Raw genomic sequence first — 18,378 nt, forward strand, 5'->3', positions numbered from 1 at the left:
TTCAAGGACACCTTCAAAGCCTCCTTGATAAAGTGTAACATCCCCACTGGCACCTGGGAGACCCTAGCCCAAGACTGCCCAAAGTGGAGGAAGAGCATCCAGGAGGGCGCTGAGCACCGAGAGCATGCAGAAACCAAGCGCAGACAGCGGAAGGAGCATGTGGCAAACCAGGCACCTTACCCACCCTTTCCTTCAACCACTGTCTGCCCCACCTGTTAGAGACTGTAATTCCCGCATTGGATTGTACCGCCTCCTGAGAACTTACTTTTAGAGTGGAAGCAAGTCTTCCTCGATTTTGAGGGACTGCCTATGATAAAATTATGAGGGGCCTAGATAGAGTGGATAGAAAGGACCTATTTCTCTTGGCAGAGGGATCAGTAACCAGGGGGCATAGATTTAAAGTTGTTGGTGGAAGGATTAGAGGGGAGACTAGGAAACATTTCTTTACCCAGAGGGTGGTGGGAGTCTGGAAGGGTGGTCGAGGCAGAAACCCTCCTCATATTTAAAAGGTACTTGGATGTGCACTTAAACAGCCGTAACCTATAGGCTACGGACCTAGTGCTGGAAGGTGGGATTAGGCTGGACAGCTTTTTTTCGACCGGCACAGACATGGGCCAAATGGCCTGTTTCCATGTCATAATTTTCTATGATTCAAACCTGTAACATGCTGGTTGAGAATCGAATGATGTACAAGAAGTGATGCCTATAAATGTGTATTATGCTCTTAAAATACCAATCTAAAGCCACTTAACTGAACAATGCAATACAGATTCTGATGTGTAATGACTCAATCGGTGGAGGTATTGAACTTCAGGGGAATAGTGTTATCCATATGTTCAATTTGGAAGATCGAAGCCAGACGACTCCTCCAACCTGGGCTTTGCTTAATTGTAACCGTGTCTGGTTCTAATGCTTCTACTTCTGAGTTGCAGTCATTGTGAAAAAATCATTCAGTACCCAAAAACATTCCCATCAACAAGAAGTTGAAATGCTACACACAAAAAATCAGGACAGTTTCTGAATGCTAGTAATAAAAAGGTAATCAACAGAACCTGATTTAAAACCGTGAAATAGTCATTGGCAAAAAATCAAACCAACCTCCATCCCATACTGCATTTGCTGTCACTGATACCTAGCACACTTTATTTTATGTTTAATCTTGCAGGAACAAGGAAGTGGGGCAGCAGATGCTAACCAGTCCGAGGGTCATGAGTCCAACCTGATGGCAAGGGCCGCATCTCAAAGACAATCTCGGGACAAAACGCAGGTAAAACCGCATTCCACTCGGGTGTTTCTTTTGACGACGTACTGCAGTTAAACTTCATTTGTTTAAAAAAAAAACACATTTTCAATTATACATGGTCTGCAAGACTTCTAAATGATTCTCAGTTTTGATACCTTGAAAATGATCTCTAGGCCAGCAACTTTATCTGCCGATTAGAACTCACTGATTAGCTGTGAATTTTGCAAAGTTAACTGTCAATTAGGTTTGTGCAAAGCAAATATTTCACTTCAACAGTGCTATAAAATGAAAGTAATAATTTTCCATTGCTGTACTTTATTTTTTAGTAAAGTATAATGGATCATTTTGGTTAACTGAAACAGAAACTGGAAATTTGCTGAAAAAATAACGGCATCTGAATGACGCATGGCGTTATTAAAGAACCAATCGGCCAGCAACTTTTGGCGAGGAAGAAGTATCTCATGAATTTCAAATTGTCACATGTTGCTGGACGATTTGCACCACTCCACCATTAGCTTCACAAAAACGACATCTCGCCCTTAACCGCCCCGTGAGTTTCATGAAATTGCTGTATTTGCACATTAATTGCCCATTAAACTCGCCACAAAGAAAGTCTGGTAATTAATATCGCAATACCCTTGTAACAATTTGATAATTGTTAATAATTGCCAATCAACCTCTCTGGTCCAAAAGTGAACAATTAAAAGTGTGGAGTCTCGTTCCTTCAGGTAGTGAATCGTTGGGAGATTTTTAAAAATATCAAATATTAAATGTTTTTTTCCCTCTCAATTCAAACTATCTTCCCCTCTTTTTTAAAAAAAATTTCTGTACCTGATTTGACATTTAATTCACCCACTAATTCACCCTCCTTCTCGTCCTTCCTCTGTTTATTTCTCAATTCTTGAATCTCATTGGTTAAGGAGATACACTGTTGGCCCAGAACGACACGTGCACTGTCGTTCACCAAGGTCCCAGCTGCCCCGTTTCCCTCACTGCGCTGTTATCAGTTTGCACTTCCAGCAACTTTGTGGGCAAAAAGTTTTTGAGCTAAAAGGTGCAGGAAAAGGTCCAAATGGGCATGCCACAAGATGTCCTGCTCCAGCAAATTCCGGCCTGTCAAATCTGTTAAATTTTTCACATACAGTATATGATTCTGGAACCACACTGATCAGTTGCCCTGAGATCCAAAATAATATTTTACGTTTCCAGTGAGGTCTGAAAGGAGTCTCTATTAAGCCACTTCAATCCATCGCTCTTATTTGTAATTTCACACAGATTGAGTCTTAAAAAAATGGCATTGTGTATATATAATAAAGGCCAACAAGTCCATGCAAACTCGTGTACTACTCTTCTCAATAGCTAGTAATGCTAATTTCTGGGGAAGGTAACAAACCTATCTCAAACTCTAGGAGGTTTATTCCTGACTTTGTACGGCAATCGAGCTCCATGAGATTTTGATACATCACTCGACTTAAACTAACCCCCTCCTCCATAAGTCCCCATGTCCATTATATTAACTCGTATCCAGGATAAATTTTATTGCACAATATGTCTATAAAAAAGGCAACTTAGGTTTCACAGATCTTTTTAAAAAAAAAACTGATGTTCTTTCCCAAGAGTTACAAGAGAAAGCCCGGTCGTGCAGATAACGAGAGAACGACTGGCGATCGCAATGAATGTGTGAACAAGCGGCTGAAGATGATGGAAGCCAACAGCACAGCACAGCAGGACATGTCTCAGTCAGAACAACAAGTGAAGGAAGCTGATGTTTATGAACATATCAAAGAAGAAAGTGATTCCTACAATGCTCAAACCTATGGTGAGATCAAAATTTAGAGAGAGAATCTCAAGATGCCATGTGCAAAAGTCAAGTTTGCTTTCTGCTGATTAAATTTTGTGCTTTGAAACAATGTACAACTCTTCCCTGATCTTTTGAATTGTTTATTCTAGATGTAGCCACAGCAGAGCAACAAAAACCAAGTGGGCCGGGCCAGGAAGAGGAGGAGGATGATGAGGAGTTTGAATCTATTTCAATGGAAACTGATCAGGAAGAGGAGTTGGAGAGTGTGGATGTACAGGAACTGAAGCCAGAGAAAGAAAAGTCCTCATCAACAACAGCACCAGGTAATTGGGTGCAAGAAGGGCCAATAACCAGAGGACACAGGTTTAGGTCTGGATTTTCGGCAGGTTTCCGACCGGGTTTTCGACGCGATTTAACCCTCTGCGGCAAAAACCCGGTCACAAAGCCTGAGTGGGATCCTCGGGTACCTGTTTGCTGTGGTGCTTTTAAGTACCGCTGGGGGCGAGGTGCGCCAACGTGTAACGACGCGGATTGCGTTACCATCGGACTTTCGGCTCTCTCCCGACTCGTGCACCGCATCCAGAATAGCGACAGATCAAACCTGTCTGTACAGCCCTGTCAGCAGCGGTAAGTATGAAAACCTGCAAAAAAAGGTAAGTTAAAGTTTTAATTTTTTAAATTCTTTTTCAGTGATTTTCTAGCTTCACGGGTTTGTGAATGTTTTTTGCAATCCCCCCCCCCCCCCCAACGCACCTATCGCAGTGCTCCCAGCCCCGGACTAAATTTGGCAAAACTTTTGTTTTTGCGTCGCAAATCCTCATGCAACACCCCCCCCTTACCGGTAAAACCTGAAAGTTCGGCCTGAAAACGGTAAGTTTCACTTATCACTGCCGTTTTCGCCGAAGAAAGCCGAAAATCCGGCCCATTAGGTGACTGACAAAAGAACCAATGGCGACAAGAGGAAAAGCTTATTTATGCAATGAGTGGTTAGATTTGGAATGCACTGCCTAATAGGGTAGTCGATACAGATTCAAAGTATGCAGGGATATGGGGAAAGAGCGGGGGAGTGGGACTAACAGATTTCTCTTTTGAAAGAGCCGGCACAGACCCGATGGGCCGAATGGCCTCTTGTGTTGTACTATTCTACAATTCCATTCTATACCTACTGTATACCACCAATCTCAACATTGTTATATTACTTTAATGCAAAATAACTGGTCAACTATCTAATGTTCAAAATAATGATCTGGTATGCCGAAAGTCTGCGACATTAATCAGGTCATGTTATAAACCATGAGCATCTTTAACCCTTTGAGATTGCTGTGCTGAAATCGCTGATCAGTTAGTTTTTACTATAACCAGCTGATTGTGACAACTGGGGATTTGGTGCAGTTGTAATTAATTGCTAACTTGGCTGTCCCAAGTTTGGTGTTATCTAGTCACCTCTCTCGTTTTTTTCCAACTCTAATGTCTTGCAATATGGGCTTTGACCCTTCAATCAATTCCGTCAATGATTTTTTTTAATGCAAGTACAATACTCAATGTTTGCAGAGTCCTAATAACTAAACTGGTTATCTAGTCATTATCTCATTGCTGTTGGTGAGACCTTGCTGTGCGCAAATTGGCTGCCGCATTTCCTACATTGCAGCAAAAGTACTTAATTTGGCTGTAAAGCACTTTGGGGCATCCTGAGGTCATAAAAAGCACGATACAAATCCAAGTCTCTTTTCTAAGATTAATATAAAAATCTTCAATTGAACCATATCTGATGTGTTGTAGGACCTGACAATCTTGAAGGAGAGTTTCAGCTTCCCAAACCGGAAGAGATGGATGTTGCAAAAGATGACTGGTCAGAAGCAGCAAATGAAGAGACAGCTGAAAGAAGCAGAGAGTCTACCATCCACACTGTGCATGAACTGCTAACAGAGAACAGTGAACAAGTATGAAACATTAGAGCATTACCATTCAGTAAAAATGATGCGCATTAATGTTTGTCACTGATTTAAATATGTTCATGTTTTGTAAAACTGCAGCAATGGGTGCTGCAAACTGGCTAAAGAACTCTTTTTCAAAGTGAAAAAGATCCCCCCCAATGCCCCTTCCTTACCAATGTTTTTTATTCTCGAAATGAGATTTTAACCTTGATGCTGTTCTGATAAAGGGAATTCTGGATTGTAATCCAGCAGGAGTGGTGCATTAATTACTGCCAGTATATTTGGCTGTGTAGGTGAGCCTGTGTTGTTTTTATTCCATGCAAGTTTAGTGATGGGTGTTTGTTTTCCAGAGAGTTGTTCATGACCCAGAAGAGCTGCGTAAACAACTGGAAGAGCAGCTGGATGCTTGGCGAAATGAGGAGGCTGGAAATCCAGAACAGGTAAGCGAAAGACTATCTGAATTGATGTATGGACTGGTAAAGGAAGAAGGAGTCTTTTATTTAAAAGACAGAGGACAGTGTAAACCAATCTGAGTGAAGAGCTTTTTAAGTTTTTAATTCCAGGTCAGTGAAATTGCAAATTTTGGAAAGGTTTTTGTGCACTTGTACCCCAAATTTTTTTTCTTTTTTTTTGAACAAGTCAGGACTGATGGGAAGTAAAATCTAATCCCTGCTCTTGGACATCTGCAGTTTCATGTCGTGTAATCGTTATTTTAGTAAACTGGTGGCTGAAGTTCCTTTGTACTATGCTGCATTCAAACGTTAATAACACAATTGTCTGAAAACTCAATTCATCCAAGAAAAGGTTGAAGAAAGTAAGCACACTGAGGAATTAATAGTGCTGAAACTCCTACATTGGTAAAAGCTACATGGCAATGTAATTGATGGGTAAGTGGGTCTGAGATTTGAACTCCTTTCTGCCAAGTGAGCTGATCCCAGCCAAAGTGTTGTAGAAAGAGTGCTAAAACTAGCCTGTCTCTGGCCCAGGAGAGGAAGAATTGCCAGGATCTCACCTTATTGTTTTCTTGTGATCCTTGCTGGGGCTGTACATGTAAACAGCATTGGGCCCAGTCATAATCCCCATGCTCAAATAGCACACCTGAACCTGTCTGATACACCTGTTGATGGCCAATTGGATGAAATGCTGGGAGGCTGCTGGTGCCCATGGGTCTGTTTCCAAAATCAGGAGGGGTAAGGGGAGAAAAGTTGACAGTAATGCTCAAAGTAAGTTAATTCAATGGAGATTGTAATTTAGATAGAGGCTGCTTGTAAAAAGTTTTTGAAATCACTATCATTGTGTTTTTATTTTTTAATAAACTGATTTCTTCTATAATCTAAACGGTTTGGTTGGAGGATTTCAGAGGAATTAAAGAGATATAAATTCACGTTAAAATGTTTGTTGAGCTGTTAGAATTATTTAGCGTACAGTTTTCATTTAATCATCATTCGTGGACTCCAGTAGCACAGTAAAGTGTTCACACAACCAAAGTTTTCTTCCACATTTTCCATCTTCAAATTCTAATACTTAATTTCCCATTTTGGTGCGGTGCGGTGGCTTGTATGGCTGAAATGAGGAACTTTCAGTGGGTGGGATCGTGGAGGAGAGCCCCAAGTTCCCACTCCTTGGTGTACTTGTGTGTCTGCAATCACACGAGAGCCACAGTTCTATAGAATGAATCAGCATTCACCTGCCAATGTTGGAAATGCAATTGCTCAAATTTTTTTTTAACTATCTTCTGACTTTTTCAATAGTTTTTTTTATTCTGCTCTTACCAGGAGAAAGCTGCAGCTGAGATGTGGCAGCGGTATCAGGCATTGACAGCTCCCCTATCACAGCAGCTGTGTGAACAGCTTCGTCTTATACTTGAACCCACTCAGGCAGCTAAACTCAGGTCAGTGTTCCTGTCGCTATGTTTTCTATTATGGATGGTTGTAAGTTGTGACAGTTTATTTGGAATCCATGATCCCTCCGGAGTTTGACATAAAACAGATGATGAGCAGTTTAAGATTACAAATGCTCTAATTTGAATCCATTCTGTTATAAAGTTGTAATTCTGGTCTTTCAGGGACCACACAATTTTGAATGTTTTTTTTTAAAACAACAAAGCAAGTGAATGAACCCCGACAACTATTGGATAGTTTACTTTATTCAATAGCAAAAATTTCAGTTTGGTATTTTAAGTAATTTTCATCCCCGATTTCTCTCATGGTTATATTGTATTATGATTTGGGTAATTCAAAAAAAGACCACCCCATTAATGTATGTTTATGGTAAATCCAGAACCACTGCTACTAGAGAGCACTTCATTTTAAAAAAACAATGTTCCATGTTCAGTACTCGTTCTTTTCACCAATTTAATAATCAGAAATTATTTTTAAAAATCTTCTATCTAGTTTTAATCTTTATTGCTTTTCTCCCTGCTGTATTCTGGGCCAGGACTTAATTCTGCTGCTACCCCTCAGTACGAATCCATGCAATTTTCCGCAGGTGGGCACTGAGTGCTCTGCCCAATTACAGAAAGCACTTCATCTGATCTATTGACTTAATGGTCATGGTCATGTGGTATAATGGATATATGGATGTGGCATTTTTGTAAAACAAGAGTATCCATATAAACAATTCCTTTACTCTAGAACGAAATAGGAAACTGAAACAGTGTAACTTGTCAGTATGCATTTTAAATAGTTATTGTTTTCAAATTTATACCTTAAATTTTCTTGGCAAGAACTTGTGGAGTGGTAAAAAATTTTCTCTTTCCTCCTTCCATGTGTTTGTGTACAGAGGTGATTATCGAACTGGAAAGCGCTTAAACATGCGCAAGGTAATTCCCTATATAGCCAGTCAGTTCCGTAAAGATAAAATCTGGCTTCGCAGGACAAAACCGAGCAAGCGGCAGTACCAGATTTGTTTGGCTATTGATGATTCTTCTAGTATGGTTGACAACCATTCCAAACAGGTATGGTTTTAATGGTTGGATTTGAAGTTACGTAATTGCAAACATCTATGAGTTGAGGAAAATTTAAGTGGCCTATGACCTATTGTGGTACAGACTGTTTTAAAAATGGTTTTAAACCTATACACTCTGTTCTCTATCCATACCACTAGTCTGTAAATATATACCAGATGATATTTACATATTCTATTCTACTATGACATAGTTAGCCCTGTATCTTTAAGTTAAAACACTTCTCTTGGCCTTTTTGGTGTTAGTGTGACTGCCTCCATACATTTAAATATTATTCCTCCCCGTCTCTGGTAAAACAGCTGCTATGGATGGTCCATGTAAGGAAGAAAGTAACACAATATTTACAGTTGGTAGACTAGCGTCCTGATGCTCCTGATGGCTGGGTTAGTGACCAGTCTGATATTGAGGCATAGCAGCCAGGAAATCTTAGATTTGATCTCTAGTTTGTGCTGAATTAGCTCATCTCCTCTGCGATTGCAGTAAGTGTAGTACTGTTGGCTTCAAGATTAGGTAGGTGAAAAATGAACCAGGGTTCCCACTCCTGATGACTATCCAGTGACTGACTGGAAAGTGAATGTGTGGACATTAGGATAATGTTCGACTGTAATTCCCCCATGATTACATATTCAATTAAAGTCTTTTAGTAATGATTTTTAGTTTGCAAATCAATTAAACACATGTGATTTCAATCCCATGGCTAAATCAAACATTTGATACGCACAACATGTAAACATAAAGTAGTGAGATGTAATGTAGTCTTGAAATTCAGATAAACCATGCAACCTTTGCTTTTAGTTTATAATGTCACCCAAATCCTTCTATTGTGTTGCATTCATTTAATATACTACAACATAGTAAAAGGGGAGGTGCAACGAGACCTGGGTGTCATGGTACATCACCAGTCACTGAAGTTGGCATGCAGATACAGCAGGCAGTAAAGAAAGCAAATGGCATGCTGGCCTTCATAGCGAGAGGATTTGAGTATAGGAGCAGGGAGGTCTTACTGCAGTTGTACAGGGTCCTTGGTGAGACCACACCTTGAGTATTGTGTGCAGTTTTGGTCTCCTAATCTGAGGAAGGACATGCTTGCTATTGAGGGAGTGCAGCGAAGGTTCACCAGACTAATTCCCGGGGTGGCAGAACTGACATATGAAGAAAGACTGGATCGGCTAGGCTTATACTCACTGGAATTTAGAAGAATGAGAGGGGATCTCATAGAAACATATAAAATTCTGACGGGACTGGACAGGTTAGATGCAGGAAGAATGTTCCCGATGTTGGGGAAGTCCAGAATCAAGGATCACAGTCTTAAGGATAAGGGGTAAGCCATATAGGACCGAGATGAGGAGAAACATTTTCACCCAGAGAGTGGTGAACCTGTGGAATTTTCTACCACGGAAAGTTGTTGAGTCCAGTTCGTTGGATATATTCAAGAGCGAGTTAGATGTGGCCCTTATGGCTAAGGGGATCAGGGGGTATGGAGAGAAGGAGGGAGTGGGTTACTGAAGTTGCATGATCAGCCATGATCATATTGAATGGCGGTGCAAGCTCGAAGGGCTGAATGGCCTGCTCCTGCACCTATTTTCTATGCTTCTATATGCTGCCATCATTCACTGTGCAGGCGTGCACACAATGGTCTCTTACCCAGGGAATATAGCTCAGGAGACGAGAAAGATCATTGGTGCAATGTATTTGTAGGATAGCTCCCTTTCTTTGACGTGTTGCAATTGTGAACTCTGTTAAATTAATCTCCCCAACGTGCCCATGTTTTGTGCTTGTTTGTTTTGCAGCTAGCCTTTGAATCGTTGGCTGTAATTGGAAATGCTCTCTCACTTCTAGAGGTTGGACAGGTGGCTGTGTGTAGGTGAGTATAAATGAAAACTCAAGTTGGCAGATGCCAACAGGCAGTTGTACCTGTAACTGTCTAATTAAGGACATTAAAACACAAAATACTGCTTAGGCCGCATCTGGAGAATTAATGTTTCAGGTCAATGACCTTTCATCAGAATTGAAAGGAGATAGAGATTAAATCTCTAAGGATGTGTTTAATACCACATTGCTAGGGAAGTGCCTACAATGTTGATTACTAACCCTGCCTGCACTGTTTGCCACAGCATTCTAATGTTAAAAACAATGTTAAATTATTTCCTTTTGTCTGAAGTAGTGATGCTCTGCATTAAATTTCTGTGTTTTAGAGGGGGGACAATGAGAAATATTTTTGTATAAAGTCTAGAAGACTGAAACATTTATATTTGTTCACAAGGCCAGCATTCATTGCCCATCCCTAATTGCCCTTGGGTGGCTTGCTAGGCCATTTCAGAGGGCAGTTAAGAATCAGCCACATTGCTGTAGGTCTGGAGTCGCATATAGGCCCAGCCAGGATAAGGATGGCAGATTTCCTTCCCTAAAGGACCTTGGTGAACCAGATGGGTCTTTCCAACAATTTGGTGGTTACATGGTCACCATTAATGATGCTAGCTTTTCATTCCAAATTTATTTAACTGAATTTAAATTCCCCAGCTGCTATGATGGGATTGGAACTCTTGTCTTTGGATTATTAGTCTAGGCCTCTGGATTACTAGTCCAGTAATGTTAGCACCAAAATTCCTGTAACCTATCTTTGCAGTTGGCATCGGGACATAAACACTGTTTCTGCTTTGGGCACAATTGGCAATCCAGGTGCTAATTGTGCTAGTTTTCTGAATTGATTTTATGGTTCAAGTTTTCTCTCTCATTTGCATAATCAGAAACTTTTTAGAACTTTTTTTATCATGCAGTAAAAAAATACTCCCTAACTCTGTGCAGTTTGATACAGCTGAAAATGGGTTTAACACAAATATTAATCATTTTTAATAATAGTATCTAGTCCACCGCCTGAACGTAACCCAATTTTAAATAACTGAAAATTACTTTTTTTAAACTATACAGAACCATTTACTCATTGATGTACACTTGGTGTATTTTTTGGAAAATTAAATCTTTTTTAATAAGCTTTCAAAAGATGCTTATTAGTGCCCTTGCGCTAAAGAAAGCTTAATTTTTGGAGCCTCTTCAAAGGCCCACAAACAGGCACAATTAGCGGAAACGGTGATTAATTTGATCTGGGGTCATGGCCGGGGCCAACTCCCAGCACAATGTTTTTTAAACCAGCGCTAAAGATTGCGGAAACTTGATTTGCACTTGAAATTCCGCGATCTCTTGAGCTGGTTTGGCCGATTACGGGCAAACTATCAGCACAACCTACAGGAAACTCTACAAACGTTCGACGTGGGGTTGCATGTACACCTATAAAGTTATAGATGGCTGTTAACTCTCCACCATAAAAATCTTGTCCCATCTCATGATGTCTTGTGACTTTCAGCATGGCTGTTCTACTGGTGATTTTGTCTGCGTCTCTGGAACACTGTTCTTAAACACACTTGCCATATCTTGGGCATCTGCATAGCTGTTGTTTGACAAGTTCTGGCACCATGCACTAGTTACCAAGTCATTTCACCAGAGCTGTGTTCATATCTATCTAATTTCCTCTCATATGCATAAAAGCCTTGTTAACATTCCTATCATCCAGTCATGTTATCATGTCAATTTTCAGCTTTGGAGAGAATGTCCAGTTGCTGCACCCATTCCATGAGCAGTTCAGTGATCAATCAGGAGCAAGAATACTGAGAAGCTGTCAATTCCAGCAGAAGAAAACTAAGATAGCTCAGGTTGGTGCTCGTACTAGCAGTGATTGTGTTAGGAAAATGCAAAATGTGCGTGTATAAATTTTATGCAGAGGGTGTAGCATAGTCTGGTGTGTGTTACAGAGCAGCAATGTATCACTTCACCAAGGTTTACCTCTTCAGCACTGGGGCAAGAAAGGTTTGTCTCCTATTGCAGCTAGAGTCACCACTTTTAGAAGAGTTTGGGGGCTGCTTGCAAATTGATTAGTTTCAGCATATTAGACCAGTATACCGGTGTAAAATCATGAAACTATCTTTTCAATTGGACTGCTCCATTTTATAATCAAATGAAACTATTTTAAATGAGCACCTTCAGTTTATTTTTTAATAAGACTTGTTAGAAGTGATTTTCTTCAATAAGAAAATTCATGGATTGTATAAGAACTGAGCTCCAAGCTGCTAAGCAGATAAAATCTCATCTCATTAGATTCAGATCATTTCTTTGTGCATTTTGCCATGTCATATTTAGTGAAGGATGAACTGGTGCAATAATTCAGATTTACAACTTCTGTGTATCTTTGCAGTTTCTGGAATCTGCAGCCAGCATGTTTGTTGCAGCACAGCACCATTCCCAGCAGGGAAATCCAGGTCAGAGCTTTCTACCAGCTTATTGTGTGTTGTCCACATTCAGCAAACTTCTAAACCTCTGTGCTGCAGTAATATTTTATTTTATTGTTAGATAAGTGCAAGATGCAAGTTTGTTGTTTAACTGTTGAAGGTGCTGAACAAGTGGGATGATTAACAGTTTGCAAATGCAACAATAGATCCCTAGTATCACTTGTAAAGTGGTTTATGACCTTTCTGAAAGCTGTGATGAGATGTTATACAGAAGTATTTTGTAGGCACTCCTGTACTGGGGATATCATTAGATATAAGTTCAGTACTCAGGAATGTGTTATGGTTCAGATTAATTGTATGGGCGTTCCAACTGTGAACAGATTATTCACAAACACAGTTAAAGCTAAAAGTTAGTTCTGCTGTGAAGATTTGATTGCAGTTTGATTCTCTTTTACCCCCCCCCCCAATCATTTGCTGATCCCCTTACTTTAAGGAACACTAAACTACCTGCCCTGAGAGGGGGGTGGGAGAAGAGAAACAAATCGAATATTGATAATATCTTGATCCTCAATTGAAATTGAATGGAGACCTTGCTCATCCTTGAATGAGTAAGAGTAAAGTGAAGTGTTGAATCTCCTAATAACGAGTCTCATGCAACTTTGTTTGAGACAAGCCGTAGCAACAGACTCCAGAAGGCATCCTGCATGGTTCAACTGGCACATGAGGGAAAATGTTGTTTTGTGAGGGACTGAGAGGTGTATTCAGCTCTATATTAACTGATGTATTTTACCTGTTACTTTGATGGCTGCTGTGGCAGAAAACAAACAAATGTTGAGATGCAGTTTTACTTGTTTTTCTTTCACCTGATACAATTTCTTTTAAAGGGAAAATTGATTTGTTTTTAATATATAAACTAAACTGGTGAAACTGTAGTGAAATAAAGAGCATAATAATGGAATGGTTTTCTTTTTGTAGAAACGGCACAGCTACTGTTGATAGTGTCTGATGGACGAGGCCTGTTCTTGGAGGGGAAAGAGCGAGTTACAGCAGCAGTTGAGGCTGCTCGACATAGCAATATCTTTGTTATCTTTGTGGTACTGGACAACCCTGACTCTAAGGTAAGAGGGAACTATCCAAATATGGGAATAGAGTAGACGGCTCCAGTTGAAGAGGTGCATTGGGCTGAATGGTCTCGTGTTGTAATCTCTACGATTCTATACTGTTAAAGCATTTTACTCCACTTTGTCAAAATGAGGTGGGGGTGGGGAAACAGATATAACTTGCATTTGATTGAAAGCCTGCAAAGTTATTGAGCTTGAATGAATGAAGAAAGTTAGCCTACTATTACTTAGGTGTATAATGCTGCTTATTGATGAGACGGTCTTTGTTTTGTGCATTAAAATAATAAATCCTATCCTCTCTGATGCCATGCTATTCTCTTAGCCAATAATGCAGCTAATTTTATAACATTATCTAAAACACTGGGGGAGGATTAAAGGTTGCACACCACCTGCAATTTTGTAACTGTTTTTTGCTTGTACTTCCAGAATTCCATTCTGGACATCAAAGTCCCTATATTCAAGGCTCAAGGAGAAATGCCAGAGATTAAATCGTATATGGAAGAATTCCCGTTCCCATTCTATATAATTCTACGAGACGTGAATGCCCTCCCAGAGACACTCAGTGATGCTCTCAGACAATGGTTTGAACTGGTGACGGCAGCGGATAATTAAACTAATGGAATGCAGAGAGTTGGCCCATGTTGCTATTGTCCATTGATATCTCAAATCATTTACTGATGCGTATACTGTAATAATTTAATGTACCGTTAATGCAAATTAGCAGGGAAGAGAAACCGTGTGACTGAGAATATAATGTCAAGACTGAACTTATAATGTGAAATATTCTGTTCACATTGAGAATTCTACCACTGTGTTCATAGTGGTGTTTGTGCCAAAGGCACAGTTTAATGTACTGAATGGGAGAAACCTGTCCAAGGTTTGAATGTCAGATATTGTTTTGTAGTGTGTGGTTACTTGTTGCAAATGTGACCTTTAAAAACATAAGCTTTAGCATGTCATTTGGAAATAGCTTCCTATGTTGAGATTGTATTCTTTGAATCTTTTTGTATGTCAATAAATCATATTACTAAGGAAGCTGCCTTCAATTGCTTTTTAAAGGGATGTTGGTTATTTATGACACATCATCCATTTAATGTTGTGAAGTTGGGACAAGACCCTTTAAATAATAATCTTTAAATATTTATAGCCACCTCCAGAAGATTTATCACCTGCATTTTATTTAAAATATCGGTGTGATTGGGGACTGGGTGCCACACGATCCTTTCACTGGAGACCAGGGTGGTGCGGCGAAATCATCTTTCTCTGCAGCCCGAGAGGGCTTTGCACAAAACTAGTATAGGCTGTCTCGATCTAGTTCCTAGTGGGCCTTAGTTGCTTTGGCCATTGTCTGGGAAAAATGATAATGAGCTTACTCTCCTTTTTAAACAGCTAATCATATACACTTGCATTGTGCAACAGCCTTGCAGAAAAAAGTTGTGGTCAGGAGTCCTATGGATTTTATTTTTGTGACTTTAGTCCAAGAAACTGACTGCTGTACACCATATATACCGAATTACAAGTTAAAGGTAAATTAACAGTACAGGTACAACATCAAAAATCCGGAAGCCTTGGGACCAAGGCCGCTCCGGATTCTGTGTATTTCCAGACTTTGGAACGTCTTTATGACATCCTGAATCCGAAACACCTGAGCCCAGGTTCGTGTATTTCCAGATTTCGGAAGGTCTTTCCAACATCCAGAGTCTGGAAACGCCTGGGCCAAGGTAGGTAGGGGAGAGGGGGTGGGTTGGGTAGGGGGGGGGGGGGGGAGGAAGAGAGGTTGGGGGGGGCGGGGGAAGAGGAAGAGAGGTTGGTGGGGGTCCGGATTCAGCCCCGCCACGGATCGTCCAGATTACGGAACGGTACGGATTCCGGAACTCCAGATTCTCGATGCAGCAAATGTTAACGGCTATGAAAGTGTTACACCACTGTACAAAGCTCATATAAATCTTCATGCAATCATACAGCACAGAAGGACATTGGCTACATTGTCTTCCAGTCAAGCAATTTAAGATTTCAAAATTCTCATCCTTATTTTCAAATCCCTCCATGGCTTAGCACTTCCCTATCTCTCTAATCTCTTCCAGCCCCACAAACCCCCTCCTCCCGAGATGTCTGCACTCCTGTAATTCTGCCCTCTTGAGCAACCCTGATTATAATCACTCAACCATTGATGGCCGTGCCTTCTGTTACATGTGCCCCAAGCTCTGGAACTCCCTGCCTAAACCTTTCCTTCTCTCTACCTCCTTCACAATGCTCCTTAAAACCTACCTCTTTGACCAAACCTGCCCTAATTATTAATTATGTGGCTCGGTGTCAAATTTTCATCTCTCAATATTCCTGTGAAGCGCCATGGGATGTCTTGCTGTGTTAAAGATGCTATATCATCATCATAATCATAGGCAGTCCCTCGGAATCGAGGAAGACTTGCTTTCACTCCTAAAGTGAGTTCTTTGGTGGCTGAACAGACCAATACGAGAGACACAGGTGGAACAGATATTTGTCGGGGGAAGGGGAGGGTGGGACTGATTTACCACACGCTCCTTCCGCTGCCTGCGCCTGACCTCTTCACACTCGCAGCGTTGAGATTCGAGGAGCTCAACGCCCTCCCGGATGTACTTTCTCCGCCTAGGGCGGTCTTCGGCCAGAGTCTCCCAGGTGTCAGTGGCAATGTCGCACTTCACCAGGAGGCTTTGAGGGTGTCCTTATAACGTTTCCGCTGCCCACCTTTGGCTCGTTTGCCACGAAGGGGCTCCACAGAGAGAAATTGCTTGGGGAGTCTCTTGTCTGGCATGCAAACTAAGTGGCCTGCCCAGCAAAGCTGATCGAGTGTGGTTAGTGCCTCAGTGCTGGGGATGTTGGCCGAGGATACTGATGTTGGTGCATCTGTCCTCCCAGGGGATTTACAGGATCTTGTGGAGATATCGTTGGTGATATATCTCCAGCGACTTGATGTGTCTTCTGTACATCATCCATGCCTCTGACCCATACAGGAGAGTGGGTATTATTACAGCCCTGTAGACCATGAGCTTGGTGTTAGCTTTTCCTCAGGCGGCCGAAGGCTGCACTAGCACACTGGAGGTGATGTTGAATCTCCGCATCAATGTCTGCCTTTGTTGACTAGGCTCCCGAGGTATGGGAAGTGGTCCACATTGTCGAGGGCCGTTCCGTGAATCTTGATGACTGCGGGGCAGCGCTATGTGGCAAGGACAGGCTGGTGGAGGACCTTTGTTAAGCGTAAGGCCCATGCTTTCATATGCCTCGGTGAATACATCGACTATATCCTGGAGTTCAGCCTCAGAATGTGCGCAAACGCAGGCATCGTCCGCCTACTGCAGTTCAACGACAGAGGTTGGGGTGATCTTGGACCTGACCTGGAGGTGGCATAGGTTGAACAGGTTCCCACTGGTTCTGTAGTTTAGTTCCACTCCAGCGGGGAGCTTGTTGACTGTGAGGTGGAGCATGGCAGCGAGGAAGATTGAGAAGAGGGTTGGAGCGATAACGCAGCCTTGTTTGACCCCAGTCCCGACGTGGATTGGGTCTGTAACGGATCCGCTGGTAAGGATCACGGCCTGCATGTCGTCGTGGAGTAGACGAAGGATGTTGACAAACTTTTGGGGGCATCCAAAACTGAGGACGACGCTCCATAAGCCCTCACAGTCGACAGTCTCAAAGGCCTTTGTAAGATCGAAAAAAGCCATGTATAAGGGCTGGCGCTGCTCCCAAAAAAATGCTATATAAATACACATTGTTGTAGATAAGCATATGAGAGAGAAGGGAATAGATGGTTATGCTGATAGTTGAGGAAAGACAGGAGGCCGAATGGCCTGTTTCGGTGTTGTATAGCCTATGTAATCCTAGGACTCTGAACACTGCAAAAAAAAAAAAAAATGCTGCCATTAAGTTTTAGGAGACAAATTGCAAACGTAAATAGAATGCATCATCATCATAGGCAGTCCCTCGGGTTCGAGGATGACTTGCTTCCACACTAAAAATGAGTACTCAGGTGACTGATGAACTCATTTTAAACGGTGGAAGATGCTTATGCGTGAATTCTTTTAACGTGGGGTGGCCGTTGCACACCAGCCACCACACGGGCTTGATGGAGCAAGGTCTTGGTCCAGTGGCAAGACGACTGGAGACCCGGCTCCGGTGCATGTGGCAATACATACACACAAACTCAAACATACTCCGACTGTCCTTCCTTCCTCCTTCCCTCAGGACCTCTCTCTACGTGGAATTCATAGTACGCAATTTGAGCCTCAAGACCTCACAGCCTCGCTATTGGCCCATGCTGCACCTTCCCTTGGTCTTGTCCATGCTGCTAGTCCAGTAACATAACCACTACATTACCATAGCCACCCTCCCTCCCCCAACCAAAGTTGCTTTTAGTAACATGTCAGTGACTGGGTGGTGACAGAATGTGACACATTACTGAGCTCCGATTCTAATTTGCAGAAGAAAGCCCTCCATTTGAAGAAAGCTTTAGCCGAGCAGTTCCTCGAGGTGAAAAAGATGACCGAAGAGGGATAGAAAAAAGCCAATAAAATAATCGACATGGCAAAACAAGCCACTCAGAAACAAATATTGGACTTGCAGAAAATTCAGCAGCAAATGGACGGAGTGAAGGGAAGTCAAATAGAGATTAAGCGGCTGATCAAAGCTACTAACTGCTGGGAATCTGTACAGGTAATTCATAAATCAGAGCATACAGCACAGGAGGTCATTAGGCTCACCGAGTCTGCACCGGCTCCTTCAAAGAGCAATCCAGTCAGTCCCACTCCCCGCCTATTCCCCACATCCCTGCAATTCTGTCTCCAAGTATTTATCCAATTCCCTTTTGAAGACTACTATTGAATCTGTATTGACATTCTAATCAGGCAGTGCATTCCAAATCCCAACCACTCGTTGTGTAAAAAGCTTCTTCCTCAGCACAGCTGGTCTGATAAGGTGCTGATACTTTCAGTAAGTGAGCTGGTACAACAATTAGCTGTCTCGAGCAGAAACATAGACACTTGCCCTAATGGTTGCTTGTGT

General features: G+C 41.7%; 1 protein-coding gene across 2 annotated transcripts in view; it reads left to right on the forward strand.

Moving 5' to 3' along the window:
* The window catches only part of mdn1 (midasin AAA ATPase 1), a 215,109-nt gene extending 200,734 nt beyond the window's left edge, over positions 1-14,375 (forward strand). The window contains exons 91-102 of one of the 2 annotated variants that reach the window (XM_070885519.1): positions 1,166-1,267; positions 2,861-3,062; positions 3,194-3,367; positions 4,824-4,984; positions 5,329-5,418; positions 6,754-6,869; positions 7,760-7,934; positions 9,734-9,807; positions 11,536-11,650; positions 12,190-12,253; positions 13,199-13,341; positions 13,771-14,375. In XM_070885519.1, coding sequence (XP_070741620.1) covers positions 1,166-1,267; positions 2,861-3,062; positions 3,194-3,367; positions 4,824-4,984; positions 5,329-5,418; positions 6,754-6,869; positions 7,760-7,934; positions 9,734-9,807; positions 11,536-11,650; positions 12,190-12,253; positions 13,199-13,341; positions 13,771-13,956 — 1,602 coding nt within the window. In that variant the 3' untranslated portion in view covers positions 13,957-14,375. Of the gene's footprint in view, positions 1-1,165; positions 1,268-2,860; positions 3,063-3,193; positions 3,368-4,823; positions 4,985-5,328; positions 5,419-5,617; positions 5,696-6,753; positions 6,870-7,759; positions 7,935-9,733; positions 9,808-11,535; positions 11,651-12,189; positions 12,254-13,198; positions 13,342-13,770 lie in introns of those variants that run through there. The other variant, XM_070885520.1, reaches the window with a different exon arrangement.
* The last annotated feature ends 4,003 nt before the right edge of the window (positions 14,376-18,378 follow it).

The sequence above is a fragment of the Pristiophorus japonicus genome, chromosome 7 (assembly GCF_044704955.1).
Source record: "Pristiophorus japonicus isolate sPriJap1 chromosome 7, sPriJap1.hap1, whole genome shotgun sequence".
Classification (NCBI taxonomy): Eukaryota; Metazoa; Chordata; class Chondrichthyes; family Pristiophoridae; genus Pristiophorus; species Pristiophorus japonicus.